This window comes from Cydia splendana, chromosome 4 (genome assembly GCF_910591565.1).
Source record: "Cydia splendana chromosome 4, ilCydSple1.2, whole genome shotgun sequence".
In the NCBI taxonomy this organism is placed as follows: Eukaryota; Metazoa; Arthropoda; class Insecta; order Lepidoptera; family Tortricidae; genus Cydia; species Cydia splendana.
Genome location: NC_085963.1, coordinates 19734886 through 19751208, shown reverse-complemented (window position 1 = coordinate 19751208; position 16323 = coordinate 19734886). Strand labels below are relative to the sequence as shown.

Sequence of the window (16323 nt, the reverse complement as noted above, 5' to 3'; positions counted from 1 at the left end):
AATAAATTTTGTACAGAAAAATGCATAAACGTCAAAAACAAACCTTTGCCTAACAGTAGGTATATTTCAGGTCAAAATTTAGGTAACCGAGGGGTCTCTCTGTGCCTTTAGTGGTCCAACTTTTCGATTAAATCGAAAAGTCAAAAAGCGCTTTTGAAGGCTATTTGCAGAATATATTTTTGGAACATTTTTTGTTTCTACGGTTAAAAATGATTTCTAAAAAAAAATCGTTCTCACGAATAGTATTTACAAAAAAAATGTAGGTACTTATACCTACCTATGGGATGGCAATGATCAAGTGTGATGCTTCGGCGGCCAAAGGTGGCGCAGGCGCAGGCGGCGGATGTTGAGCACATGGCCTGCGCACGAGTGCTTCAGCGGAGTTGTGTGGATGAGCTTAGAATAATAATTATTTGTGTTATATATTGTATAATACAGATGCCTATCACAAGGAAAAAATTAACTGTGATTGACTCTGACCAACGTGGGATTCGAACCCACATCTTTGGATTGCCGGTCGCATGCGCTACCAATTCCAATATGTTAGTATATAAAAAAATATTACAAGTGGCTCTGTGAGCTGTAGTCCTCTCAAATCTCCATTTTGGCTCCGCCATTTTGGGAAAATTGCAAAACGTTAATCGACAAATAGGTAATTGTATTATAAGTATTTATTATAATTATCGAAACTGCCCAAAATTTCATAAGAATCGGTTGTGAAGGGCGACCTGTAAAAGCGAACATCCGGTCATACAAACCAAAGCATTTTTTCTCAAGCTTGGCAATAAAAAATGTATACCTAAATAAGAAAGTTTGTATTTTGGTCGTAACAGTTAAGGCATTTAGCTAGGATACCTTTTGTTTTATAAAAGAATATTTCCTTTTTTAAAACAGATTTTTATTCTGAAGCGCGAATATTAAATTCCAAGATTTATAATAGCCCTTCCGTAGGTATTTCTATTATTTTTGAAGAATTTGCTTTAACTAAAAGCCTAGAAAAAGAACTATACATTAAGAAGTTTTACTTGGTACACGTGTGCTTTGCTCGATACGTGTATTTTTTACCATAACTATATACATAGTTAATTATTCTAAACATTTTTATAGACACATTTCTGAACGGAAGACATTTACTTAACATCCCTGTTTTTTTTTGTCAAAGTAGGCGAAACAAAATAATTGTAACTTAACTTAAGTAATAAGAAAATTTATAATATGATTCTTATAGGAATAAAACAATGAAAGTTATGTCCACACTACTGTCTACACATGAACCTTCAGCATGGTAAAAACGAAGCGGTGAGCACGTGTGCGGCGCCGCGCAATAGGTACACCGTAACTGAACATTTACGTAAATTCGAACCAGCGGTTTTTACCTACATTTATACAAGTTTTAGAATTTGGAGTAAATATTGGAGCAAAGTTGGACCAAAGAGAATAGTTAGTATAAAGGGTTACAGTAATAGTAAATTTTGCAATCATAGTAAATTTACTGCCATCTATCGACACACGATTAAAACTTAAAATGAAAATGTATAAAAATATCAAAATGCATATATGTTGACTCATGTACTTTAACTGATATAATGTGTTAAAATTGTTAAATATCAAACGGTGTCGTCAACGCCATCTAGCCAAGCATAGGCCAAAGATGTGGCGCCATCTATCCGAGACTGACTTTTTCTTGATTTTCGAGGCACGTTTTTTCCTTAGACTTTATTCATCTTATACGGCGTTACATATGTCTTTGGGAGGACCATGCTACTTCTTTTTAAGTCAAAGTATAATTACTTGCCGAGAATAATAATATGCCTTTACTTATGCTCCCAACATTCTACGGCACATTTATGACCAGCTGCGTTACGCTACGAAACATAAACCGTCGCTGCAAATCTGCACTTTTGCACTCTTTATTGCCTCCGCGAGCACAGGGTTGACAATCACGAGTTATTTTTATTGCACTCTGTCATTTACTTTTCACATCACCAATTCGAAAAAGGACTTTTTCTTCCCTGCTAGGAGGGATAAAAGTGGCACTTTTCTTCCCTGCTATGAGGGATCAAAGTAACACTTTTCTGTTCTAGCACACTATTTTTAAATTTTTTGGCACATTATTTTTTTAGCTTAAATATCTGTTTAAGCATCATAATTCCCTCATAGGAGATGTGAAAAGCAGTATGTGTCACACGGTATCAAAATTATTTCGTCTTGGGCGTTAACACTTGGATCCCTCGTTACGCTCAGGATTCTACTTTAGAATTCTATTGTAGAATCCATCGCTTCATTCAGAATTCAATGTACGCCCTTGACGGAAATATATCATTTTGATACCTTGTAACACAAACTACTATTGTAGTATAACACTTTAAACTCTCGCGTTTTGTACACATATTTAATTACACAAACGGGTCTACCGCGATATAATTTCATTGTTTTTACCTTTAATTCCGACGTTTCAGCTGAGTTGCACCAGCTGTGGTCACGGAAAGACTGACGTCCCAACAAATGTCAACGGAGATATTAATAAAACACCACTAAACTACCCGAAATTAGTTTATAAAAATGTTCGGGGTAGACAAAGAAATTGCAGCTACCCGTTAAAGTTTAATGTTTATTGTCCACGGCACGACACGCAACACTCACAGTATCCGTACACTGGTCCGAAGATATATCCGCTGGTTTCAACATTTGAATCACTGGTCCCCAAGTAGACGATAATTTGTACCCGTCCTCACGATTGAAATTTTTAGGGTGTTTTTTAATTTCAATCGCCTCTCTCACGATCCGCGGATAATAGTGTCGCTCGTTGGAGAGGACTTTGGGTTTATGTAGCTCAATCCAGTGATTCGTTCCTGTTGTCAGCAAGTGCTCAGCTATTGCGGATTTGTTTACATGGCGATTTTTAACAGCTGCTATATGTTCCTTCACCCTCTCTTGAACGCTGCGCTTAGTTTGGCAGTTGTGGAAGTGCGTACATTGGCCAAACTAAGCGCAGCGTTCAAGTAAGTTCAAGTAAGTACATAAACCCAAAGTCCTCTCCAACGAGCGACACTATTATCCGCGGATCGTGAGAAAGGGGATTGAAATTAAAAAACACCCTAAAAATTTCAATCGTGAGGACGGGTACAAATTATCGTCTACTTGGGGACCAGTGATTCAAATGTTGAAACCAGCGGATATATCTTCGGACCAGTGTACGGATACTGTGAGTGTTGCGTGTCGTGCCGTGGACAATAAACATTAAACTTTAACGGGTAGCTGCAATTTCTTTGTCTACCCCGAACATTTTTTTAAACTAATTTCGGGTAGTTTAGTGGTGTTTTATTAATATCTCCGTTGACATTTGTTGGGACGTCAGTCTTTCCGTGACCACAGCTGGTGCAACTCAGCTGAAACGTCGGAATTAAAGGTAAAAACAATGAAATTATATCGCGGTAGACCCGTTTGTGTAATTAAATACTATTGTAGTGTTGAGGCTTACTACCTACATGCAACTGGGACAAAGTTAAGGAAAGTTTATTAAATATTAAATATAGGGCGTGTAGGCGTTGATTTCTCATTGATTTTTTTATTATTTACAGAAAGTTAAGACATAGGTTAGCTTTTAGTTCATTGTAAGAACTATTATTTTATTGAAATGATGTCTTAAATGTAATTGAAGTATGTAGTTAATGGATTTATGCAAATGTAAGCAGTAACTCAATTGGTTGTATATAAAATATTTATTTTTCAATATACTGTCAACGGCGTAATACAATGTAGATAAATTTTCACCGTTATCAACAATAAAATACATGTACTCGCAAAACCATAATACCCTTTATCTTATATGAGAGCTAATCAGTGGAGTGGAGTATCTCCAAACTTTATCTCACGTGCGTCAGCATTTTGAATTTTTGATATGACAGGATCCCAACTTTTTCCTTAACTTGATTAACGTTACTGCGTATCTTCTATAATCATAATCATCTTTCTTCCATAATATTTTAAGAGAATAGGGAACATTACGCAAAACTCTGCGTAGGGGGCGCCACTACCACTATCACAATCTGGGGGTCTACCGCGAAACAAGAAAATCAAAATTTCGTTGTCTAATCTCTCTATCACTCTTGCATATTCGAGCGATAAAGAGGCAGGTAACTAAATTTCGATTTTCGCGTTTCCCGGTAGGCCCTTGTTAACAAAACGCCTTGATGCATCAATGTCGTATTGTCTGTCAAAAACAGTTTAAGGTACAGTATGTATAAGTTACTTGCTGCACTATGGCGGCAGAACATTGCAGTAATACCTGCTTGGTTTACTAAAACTTGGACAGCCCTGTAGTACTTAATAGTCGGCTTTGCAGTTTGATAAACATACTTAACGGAAAGCCTAATAAAGCACCGATATTGTTCAAAATACATTTATGTGTGTTTATGGTCATTAAAATACTTCGGTGGGTTTTTGAAGCGGATGAGGATATTTTTTTAATTATTTACGTTATTGACATCTGCTTTCAGAATATTCACTGTGTTCTTATTCTGTGACTCTCATTTAAAAAACAAAAAATAACGTACTACAATAAAATAAACACATTAATTTTATGGTAAGCTTAAAATATGTAAAGTATTAATTTGAAATAAACTATTTAGTAGTTTTGTAGAAAACAGGGATAGGTACATTTTGCATGGATACTCTTTTGATTCTATTCCTATCGAGTACAAATATCAAATTCGACTTGTTGTACTTACCTACAGTTATTGATGTACTTACTTTTAGTTACAGTCGACGTAAAAAATAGGTTTACATTTTTCGCCTTATTACAAAGGAGTAAGGTGCAAAAGTGTAAACATATTTTTGGCGTCGACTGTACAATCAATGGACCTTATTACAAGAGGCTTAAGATCCACCGATGAACAGTTAACAGTGTGGGCGATGATACTAATATGTCATTACCTGATCATACTAGGTATAAGTTGAAATAGAATTTTAATAGAATTAAGTTTATATAAGCTGAATTTGCCATAAAAAAATAAAAACTGATCGAAAATTAAAGTTTTAATACTTATACTTTTACGCAAAAGTAATAATTAGTCGGAGTACTTAGGTACATAAAAAAAACTCGAAAAGGGGTTGATATAAAACACAACAGCAGGGTCACACGATTTTTTTTTCGAACTTCTCCGGACACTACCATGTATGTATTTCGATATTTTTCTCCATTTCAAATGTATTAACAAACATTCTACGAAAAATATGAATTTAAGAAACAAGTTGATAAATCCACTGACCTGACTTAAACATTTTCCCAGTGCTAATATTGCAAACAGGTGACATTCAAACCATAACGCATCCGTGAGCATCGCGTTGCATGGCTACACGCTGACCTTCCGACCCCGTCCACTCACCTACCTACACCTGAACTTATAGGACCACTATTGAGCAAGGGAGTAACCACCACACGTTTTACTAAGTTATAAGACGTTATTTGGCCATAAAACACGCTTCATCGCGTGACACGTAACGGTACGTCGGTAAGACTTAAAGAACTTAAGTGCTGGTAGCAGTTTATAGCTGATATTACGAAATCCAGTGTTTTTTATACATAGAGCAAATGGTGCAATTTATTGGATCATATTTTTAGTAAACTACATATATGTGTCACAAATTAACTAGTCGCTTAATCTGGTATTGCACCATCCACTATCCCGGGATTAACCGGTTAAACCTGGAATTACAATGGTTACCAGTACAATTTGACACCGGATTCACGGTTTAACCGGTTAACCCCGTGTTAGTGGGATATGCAAGTGGCACTAATACGTATATTGGTAACCGTGGTAAAGACTGCCGTACAAATGATCCACCCATTAACACTACCAATTGAAAATTTAATGAAAGAACTTTTACTGTTTAAAATAAAAAGGACTTACAAATTTTATCTTATAATCTTCGTTAAGGCGACAGTAGCGGTGGGTAAAATTTCAGATTCTGTCAATTTACCCCATTTCACACACAAGCGCACTTCACGCACACTACCTCACTTTACTGGGACAGGTCAGTGACCCATCATGTTTTTTTTAAGATTGGACTTTTAGTTTAGTATTGACCAGCCTCCTTTAAGGGTAAAAGCGTTCCATTGAAAGATGAAAGAGAAACAATGCATTTAATCTTGCTTTCCTTGTCTGTTCATGTCACACGTGACGTACTTACCTATTTAATTAATTTGATTGTTGACTGTTTTACTACCTAATATTGCTTTGTCGAGATACGCGTTTTGTACAATTAAAGCGAATAAAACAAGATGTCATTAAGTTAGATGTAAAATGTTATTTACTACTCTATACGGTTTTTCATAAGGTGCAAAATCCATTCAATAGGAATTTAAATAAATAAAGTTTCAGCAGGGTGGCAATTCCATTTTGGCGGATAAAGCGAAACAGAATAGTTCTATCGAACCTGCTTACAAATTTTCACGAGAATCAGTTGAGAAATGTGATCTGCAAAGGAGAACATACAAAAGCATGTTTGCCCAAGCTGAAACGGAGACCTTTGCTAACGCTCGGCCAATGATGGTTTAGGTACACCTATAAAAAATGGTTGTCCCTGCTGTAATTTTAATATCTTTATATTTCAACGGTATAGTTTTGCCTTCAAAAATAATCGGTATCGCTAAACAATAGCGGTACCTTACTACTTATACGTTCACGAAATCGGTATCTGCATAACTTGATTGTTAGTAAACTAACCTGAAAAATAATCTCAAAATCACCGAAACATTTATGTACAGTCACCTGCAATAATATGTTACGTCATTAGCGCCAACTTTGCCTCCAGGGAAACTTTGCCCAAAACGACAATTTTAAACAAATTCGTTAATGTAGAAATAATTATAATAGTTATGGCCACCCTGCTATTTTTAGTAGAAAATAGGTTATATTTCTGACAAAACTATATACCAAACTTGTGCATAACTTGACTTGGGAATTTAGAGTTTGAGCGAGTTGTCTAATATAGGGTATATTTCGGCGGGCAAAAAATTGATAAATAATTAATGCAAGTAGAAAAAATTGAGAACCCTTTGACAAATATTTCCGGGTTTGAGTTATAACACATGAAGCATAGATTATGTCTATTGAGATTTAAACTAAAAAGGCCTAAATACACAAAAGTTTTAGCGGTGGGCAAAGTAATCCGGTAATTTGGCATCTATACCAACATTGCCCACCACCAAAAACGGATTAGGGTTGTCACTTTCATCTAATTTACCCGACTTCGCAAGTAAAAGAAGGTTATGTTTGTACACTAAAATAAGTTTATAAATATATACTGTATTTAATTTGTCTTATTATCCTTTACTTAGATGTTTTATCCCGTTAACAAATGAAAAACACAACAAAAATCATATTTTTGGCCATTAAACTATTGTAACAGATTTTCTCAAAAGTGACAACCTTTGTAAAATGCTTAGGCGAGCCTTATTTGGAAATGGGCAAAAACGGGTAGGGAACATTGCCCAGCAAATTTATTTTAAAGTTTTTACACTTATCGCTAAGTTATTAACAGGGAATGGTAGGATTGCCCAAAACCTTTAAGTGATCCTTAGACATCACATCATACGAGCTGTATTTGAATACCAAATTGACGTGGGCAATGTTGGCGAAAACCCCGGATATCTTTGCCCGCCCTCTAAAACGCAAAAAAATGAGTAAAAACACGATAAAAATAATTTTTTTTTCAAATAAACTGATGCGTTTGATCACAATGGACGTGCTGAGCAAAAAAAGTCATATGATGTGATGTTTTTTGAGAAATTCGTTTTAAAAATTAAGCGGGCAAAGTTGGTGATAATGACGGTACCTACTCTTCGAAGGCCGCAAAAATATGTGACATGGTCTTATGGTTCTACAAATAAGATCGTGTCAGATATTTATGCGGCCTTCGTTGTGTAACATAAATTGCAGGCGACTGTACATTTGGAATAATTATTTTATTTAGTTTCAACGAAAGTTTCAAGTTTAGTACGAAAATACTTCAGATATGCAATATGCACAAAATGTAGACCTAATCGAAATAAAACATTGCTTTTTATAGGTAATTTATAAAACATTCGATACATAGGTATACATAACAATAACTAGAGCGCTATTGCCCTGTAAGCTTCATCTCGGTCTCCAAAGCCGCAAAAACTCGCTAGTACTTAGTGCTGGTCTAGCCGTTATTTATTCTTGAAGATTTTCAGAGAACAGCACGTACACGCATTATACATATAGACGGAACGAACCGCATAATCATTATCATTTATTCGTCGCAATCCATGGTATTACAGATCTAGGTACAAGACTTTCAGGTATTACTTATACGAATTACATAACTCTTCCTGTTAATAGGCATTATTTTAAGATAAAAGTTCTATAATATAATACAAGATTACAATTGTCATCAAAATTCATTGACGTACAGAAGTCAAATACGTTTTTAAACTGACGCAAAATGATACCAGCATAATAAAAATTGAGTCCAATCAGTAAAGATGAGTCTTTAAACTTTTTTCATTTTAAGCGAATTTTGAAGGAACATAATACTTAAATTCGACTGTAATCGTATTGTTTTAAGATAGTTTACTGCGGTTTTCAACCATTATAACAGCAAATCAAATTTAAATGAGACGCGAGCTGATATTTATGTACCCTATTTTTTGAAATACAATTTATCTACTGGTATACTTTCTCGTGTGCGTATATGATTTAATGTCAATATAATTGTCAAAAGCAAGAAAATCAAGCTGTCATTTTCATTTGAAGAAGTACACGTGTGCTCCGGTGTAGCCCCAACGGGCATCTGACTTGAAGAAGAATTTTGAGTGATGTCGTCAATGTATGGAAATTGTTCGAAAGTTTACATTTGAGATTGAATTTCTGTGTTGTCTTTGTGAGTAAAAATATAAATCGATAATAAATTGGTAGCTGAATTATCTAGCTTTCAGAATCATACAATAATTCAATTACTGTCAAAGACAAAATTGTTTTGCTTCTGTCTCAAACGGAACTCCATATTTTGATTTTTTGATACTTTTAGTGTCGATTTGTAGAGAATAACAGCAAATTAAAAATACAATGGCATGAAGAGTCGGTACACGGTTTCTTCGTGAACAAATTTACGTGTAATTTAATGCAATTATTAAACATTTATTGAACAAATTATGGTTACAAAGTGAGGTCTAAATCGAAAACGTCATATACCGGCCCCTTAATGAACGACATTTCTTAAGAATTTTTTAAATCCCCAGTTAATGATGCAAAAAAAGTACCTACAGGATAATAAGACAACGTCAACAAATGAAGACTTTACGTAGATTGTAGGATTTATTTATGTAACTCGTCTACATAAAGGTCATCTAAGCGCCACTTGCACCATCCCACTAACCCGGGTTTAAGCGGTTAAGCCTGAAGTTACCGTGGTTACCAATACAATTTGACACTGGGTTAATGTTTTAACGGGTTAACTATACTAAAATTAAGTATGTACCTACTAAAAAAATGTGGAACAAATATAATTATGTAATTTTTTACTTTATTTTAGGCGATATTTAACTAAAGTGACTATTACTTCTAAATGAATCACTTAGCGTCGAATTTAAAAATTAAATTCACGAAAGTTTTCACAAATGTTCAAAAACTGAGTTAGTAGTTCACACTAGTGACTCGTTTTTCAAGAACTAATCCTCGTTATATGAAATTGGTTCAACAGCGCGAATGCGGCAATAAAGGAAAACGTGTATGCAACAGCCGTAGACGCTGAATCAGGTTCACCGTCATCATTATCATCAGTATCAACAGCATCTATATCTTCATTACTGTCTGTATTTTCATTGCTGCCTTCTGTATATTCATCACTGCCTTCTGGGTTTTCCCCACTGCCTTCTGGATTTTCTTCGCCGTCTTCTGTGTTCTCATTACTATCTACAACGATAACATCATCTTCTTGCCTTTCATTGAGATCGAACAGACCCTCGGCATCCTTAAAGTGTCCTTGATAGATACTGTTCCAGAACGCAACAGTGACGGCATGAGGGTTCTGCATTTCGACTTCAAAAGTAGAACTCTGCTGGCTGTCATCATTTAGTATGTGAAGGAAGTTGTTATTCTCCGACGTGAATGGATTCCAAGTTACTTGGGAAGTAAGGCTAGTCGGGTTTCTGAAAACAGAAAACGTTATGCAAGTGATTTTGACTGTTTTGCTAAATTATCAAAAGTTTTCTTTTTCTCGTCATAAGATATAAATTCTAAAGTACTTACATACAAATATGCTTCTTGAGAAATGAGGTTAAGAGTATATGCCCTCATACTTTTCCTCATACTTTTCCATATGATGACATGAGAAAAAGCTAAGCATTATGTTTAAGGATGTTACATTACACAGTTTAAAATAATGAAAATTAGACTCTTACCCAGTTTTAGCGAAGTTAGTCCACCGCTCAATTAAAATGTCGCTTACTGTTAGATCTATTTGAGAGGATTCTTGCTCTGTAGTTTCATGAAACAAGTAAGCCAGTTCTTCGCTATGAGCTGCGCCGTCGACTTCCACTGGGCCTACAAATGGATCTCCCAATGTTCCCTTGTAAGAAAATTGGTATAAATATACAGGAGATGTCGATGAAGCCGCTCGTAACTGTGCCTCTCGGATAGCTGATACTTTTATCATTGTATCACCGTGATACATAAAATATTCGTCCATGTCTATACCATCACTACCAAAATAATACTGTTTTATATTATCAGCTATGCGGTTTTCATCTTCTTCGTTTTCGAATTCTAAATCAGGTTGCAGAAATGCTTCAAACGACTCATCCATTTTCTCCAGCCAATTATCTTCTATCGCCTCTTCGGCTCTTATAGTGCCCTCTTTATCAACATAGCCTGTCATTATCGGTATTTGCAAGAATTCTCCATCATTGAGGACTTGATATGGTGATGTAGTCATAAATGGTATAGAAGATACTAACGTTTGTTTTTCCACACAAGGTGCGAATGCTAATGAATTGTCAAAGAGTTCAAGCTCATTTATGACTGCTGTCAATGCTGCTACGCTAGTTTTTGTAAACACTTCCGAAAGCGTGTTAATATCACTCACTGTATGACCAAGAGCTTCGGCAACTTGTATCGCATATTCCAAATTATCTCTGGTAACTGCCCATGGAGCGATAGCGGAACCACTTTGCGCTATCACTCTGTGAATTAAGCCCTCAGACATTGGAGATAGCGATACTAAATCAACAGCAGCGGCACCACTGCCATGTCCAAAGAGCGTTACAGAATCAGGGTCGCCACCGAAGTTTTCAATGTTCTCTTGAACCCAGTGCAAGCCCGCGATAATGTCCTTGAGTCCAGCATTACCAGGCGCAACTTCCGTTCCTAAACATAGAAAACCGAATATTGACTCTCGGAAGTTTAAGGAGACGATTATGACATCTTGTTCGAGAAAGTTTTTAAAGGACAGTTCGTGTTCGTAGACTCTGTCGAACTCTCTGCCTTTGATCCAGACCATGACTGGGAGTCTGCGGGTGCTGTCAAGGGTTGTGGTGTAAACGTCTGCTACCAAGCAATCTTCTACTCCCTCGTAGCCGACACCTAACGCTCGAATGCATTTAATGCCTTTTCGATTGGCTACAAAAGGTGCTTCAAAAGTAGGTGCCGGCAAGGGTGCCTAAAATAAAAATAAAAATAGAAGAGAATGTTACATTAGAAACATGGAATACATACATAGAATAAACATATATACCTACAGGTAGCTGTTAAAGTGTGAAGCTGATTTCATTCATAAACTGGGTATGTGCTTTCGCAGTTGTGTGTACATAGGTTTTTGAATCCGCAATATTGATATATTTTCGCTTAATTCAAATTAAAAACTTTCTTTCTCTGACTGTTCTAACAAAAATAACACTTTGAAATTTATCCTAGTTGGTTGATAATCGAATAACTTGATTCCTGACAAATTGTGAAACCTTTTTACATTTACTGCTTACGTCTTTGGCATTACATTAATTAAGTAAGATTAAGTATTTATTTATTGATATACCTACTTATAATGTACGAAAACAATAAATAAAAACAAATGAAAATTACAATTAAAAGTTAATTTATTTTGATATTTACTGTGATAACTTTCTATGGTGGGTCACAAATTTGTTCGATTGTAGGTACGTTTGAAGCTCAAGGATTTGGACGTACCTAAGTCAGACATAATTATGTACATAAATAAGTGCCTTTATTGTACTGAGAAACAATTAAGCGATGATAATTTAAATTCACCGCTCAAACAGATTTTAGTTTTAATTTTCCTAGGACAATTGATGACATGAGGATTTTACATTTTTTGTCATTTAATATTATTACGTACATTATATTATTATTATTAGTAAAAAAGTTTAAAAATATAATTATTTATTATTGATTTACTATTAAGGTACCTTAAACCGATGAATCCCTGAAGTTGAATCAGCATACGGTATCCCATGAAACTCGTAAACTCCGTGATCAAGCGTACCAATAACTGTCCCTTGTTGTATCTCCACGCTTGGGTTTGTCACAGTCTCATCCTGTCCCCACACACCAAAGAAGAAGCAAAATCCAATAAATATTATTAGTCTCATTATTTCGTTATAGACATGCAGTTTTCTGGAAGTCCGTATTGGTAATACGTCAAATAGCCTCACATTTATCTCGATCCGATAGATAGATATTCTCGGAAAATCTCCAATGTAAGATAACATTATATTTACGTATAGTGTGTGGGTTGTAACTTTGACGTGGACTTATCTTGTTCACGTGATAAAGGTTAAAAAACAATATGCGTTATTTTAGAAATCATGTTTCCTAAAGGCGTCAACGTCAAATTTTCTCTATTCTCGTCAAATAATACATCTCAAGTGAGGTCTCTCGGTTTACGTTACCTACTCAAATTTTAAAGACAACGCTTTAAGTGCAGAAACGAGGTCATTGACCTTATAATATCATTTTGCAGAAAAAATGTCCCTTGTAGGAGTCACTCTAACTGTACCGTCGAAGGGATGCCACAGAACTGCCTTCCTTAAACTCGACTGTATTAACCAATGCTAGGGTATGTTTTCGCTTGACATGAAAGGTATAGTGGTCCGTTTTTTTCAGCGGTTCCCTTAGCGGGGGTGTTGCGCGGGGGCACAAAATGTGTGCCACATGTGATGTGCCATCGCCTGCGACGTTCATCTTCACGAGAATTACTGATTCACTGTCTTTTTTCGTAAAAGTGAATAACGATTCTGAGACCTGTAGCTATAACGCAAATCTAACTAGAATGTATGATGTGTAAATCGTAAAGTGAGATTAAGTATAGTAATCGAGAGTACCGTAGTGTTTTATGTTTTATTTTAAAGCAGATTGATTTTTGTCTTGCATTACTTCGTATTTAATGAACAAAATTGTTTAATAGTATTTTTGGCATATTCAATCAAGCAGCCGCGATATTCATATTCGCTAAAAGCCCGAGCCCAAGGCTACCTTCTCTTAAAAAAATGTGCATAAGTACTTCGTTAAGTAGCAAATGTATAATTGAAGGATACGGATTTCGATTAAAAATAAATACAATACGAATGAGAAATGTCTGCGAGCGATACTACTAATCCATTTTCCATTTTCCATTTTAAAATAGTGAGTAAAGAAAAAAAATTGATACCATTTTCTTTCTCATTTCGAACGCGTTTTTTTTTAAACCACAACATTTTGCTATTCAAACCAATATACTGACCTAATTTTTAACAAACAACGAAAAACTGAAAAAAATCTCATTTACCGTAAACTGCTATCTGAGCATCTCCCGCGCAGAGCCAGCGATGGTCCTAGCCACATGTTGCACTACGTTGGTCCCTGTCCACACTCGCAAACGTCACAATATCCCACCTCTCCTTAACTAATATCAACCTTATAGCTTGAGACTTTAGATTGAAGATCGAATAGTCATGTGACGAGTGTTAGGTCGTTTTAAGCTTAGTAGTTTACCTTGCGGGAGACGCTCGGGAAGGCGAAAGGTTAAACGTTATGCGTAGCATATTGTATAATGTGCATTCGGACAAAAAAAAAGGTCAAGTGTGAGTTGTAGTTGTAGGTACTAGTTCTGCGTGAAATTGTGGATTTTATTTTCTTCACTATCGTATTGTAAGTTATTGTTTTTCATCTCTTGTTTCTTCTGAACCCCGTTAAAGCCCGTGGCGGTACCTATCAAATAATGTACTTCCCCAGAAATACAAACTGAAGGTATGAGTTATACACACTTCTTGGTTTCAATTTCTCTAACGGATTAGCGAGAGTGCATATCAGATATAGGGGTCTCAATCCTTACCATACTGTATATTTCGATGAATCACAATTCTAAAGTGATTGGAAATGAATTAGATAATTTAAGTTTACCACTAATTCCTATCAGTCTGAGCTAACGTGATGATAATACAGATAATCTACCTCAAAAGCTTTTAGTTTATTTTTGAGTTTACAAGCGTTCAATAGCTACCATAAGTTTTTGCAACTATCATGTTATAATAGCAAACTACACTGAAAAAAATATGATCTATCGAGCACACATTAAAGTGATTTCATTAAGATTAACGGCTATATACAATATCAACTAACGTACGTACGTACGTATGTCCGTAACTTGGTTCGATAGGCTCATATGGAACTGTTTAAAGCATTAAACGTTAATGCAATTTGAATTGTTTTAAACGATTTTTTTTTCTCAGTGTAAAACGTGAACCCTAACGTTAATATAGATGCAACTTGTTTTAAGGAACCCCAGTTCAGGGGTTCTTACAAAAACTCGTCTGCGGCCCACACGGGGTCTCGTTTCAGCTTTTTGCGCGTAACGGTCCCATAGTCACCTTACCATTGGTGCTACGATGATTTTAATTGTATACTTATTATAGTTTTCTGTTCGTAGTTTTATCCCAGTCAACAAGCAGAACTCAAAAGTATGCGTAACATAAATAACCCACTTTTATTTGTTTCATTAGAAGTAAATATATGATAATTTCCGTGACCACAGCTGGTGTAACTCAGCTGAAACGTCGGAATTTAAGGTAAAAACAATGAAATTATATGATATTTATTTATGAATTATGAATAATTAGGCTAAACGTTATCACACATCTGACTTTAAAAAAGTTGATTCTAAATAAAATGTTACAATGTAGAATTTATTTATTTCGTCCTAGCGTTTTCCCGGCTTCTTTCCGCGACCTATACCCTAGAACCCTGAATGATCAGTAAGGTAAACGTACTAGTGCTGGACATGCTGATCCCCAATAGATAACACCTTGGTGTCACCTCTATTGACAATGACTTAAGTTTCAAGAAGACATGTACTGGGACCGCGTCGAGCACCAGTACCTTATATTTTGTATTTTAAATCCAAAATGAGGTTATGCTATCCTCTGGGGCCTTATTAAGGGTTAATCATTGGCTTTGCATATAAACTTGACTGAATCATTAACCCAAATTCATAGTGCAACAAGCAACCCGAGCAACGCACGTCGCGTGTTCCAATTAGTCTCAGTTTTCAGGGCAAAAATCGACGTTTGAAAAATGCGGGCATTTTTCTCTGTCACTCTAATTACGCTTTCATAGGAGTAAAAGAGAAAGATCCCCCCCATTTCGCGAATTTCGGATTTCACGGTAGCCCCTCATAGTGAATTTCACACAAGTGCTCCTATCGTTGAAATATCACGAACTTTCTTCGTAACTACACATTATTAACGATATTACTATAAGATACATTAAATTTGTTGAAGACTTTGAGGTTATGACTTGATCACACGTCACACGCTACTTTAAATCAATCGTCATCATTTATCTGATAACGACAAGAACTTATAAAAATAGTCATATTTTAAAAACTAGTCATTAATTAATTTTGCAACTTCACACAGTTGATCAGAGTATTAGAGGCTATATTTTCACAAAATTTCAGCCAAATCGACCGAACGGCTATTACCGATCATTTTGTGCGGGGTTCAGGAACACAAAATATAAAAAAGAATTGTAGAGACAAAAATATTTGTGTGGTCTATTATTTTGGGTAGATCAAAATAAAAACTATTTACACAAATATATCCTGCAAAGTTTTGTAATTAAATTTATCGGCTGAAAATATGCGCTATTTAGATCACTTTGTTATTATGTATTATTTATGCATATTTAAATAGGTATCGAATCATAACGGCCAAGGCCGGGAAAAAATGAGTTATTGGCACAACTAAAACAAACGACACGCTCTTAACACATATAATATTATACAAAACTTTAAAAAAAATGCAGA

At 35.5% G+C, this 16323-nt stretch overlaps 1 protein-coding gene across 1 annotated transcript; it reads right to left on the bottom strand.

The window, feature by feature from the left end:
- Positions 1–9573: 9573 nt before the first annotated feature.
- LOC134789535 (venom carboxylesterase-6-like) lies at positions 9574–12631 on the bottom strand. The gene is made up of 3 exons (XM_063760110.1): positions 12449–12631; positions 10430–11685; positions 9574–10177 (listed from the first exon to the last, which is right to left on the bottom strand). Exons 1-3 carry the CDS (start codon positions 12629–12631, stop codon positions 9691–9693), a joined length of 1926 nt encoding a protein of 641 aa, XP_063616180.1. The 3' UTR covers positions 9574–9690.
- Between the last annotated feature and the right edge of the window lie 3692 nt (positions 12632–16323).

What these genes read in the sequence shown, in the direction of transcription:
- LOC134789535 (XM_063760110.1), bottom strand. Translation starts at nt 12,631, where the DNA reads ATGAGACTAATAATATTTATTGGATTTTGCTTCTTCTTTGGTGTGTGG. An exon ending in CAGGGATTCATCGGTTTAAG is followed by an intron (nt 11,686 to 12,448) that starts GTACCTTAATAG and finishes TTTTTATTTTAG; the next exon opens with GCACCCTTGCCGGCACCTAC. An exon ending in ACTAACTTCGCTAAAACTGG is followed by an intron (nt 10,178 to 10,429) that starts GTAAGAGTCTAA and finishes TTCTGTTTTCAG; the next exon opens with AAACCCGACTAGCCTTACTT.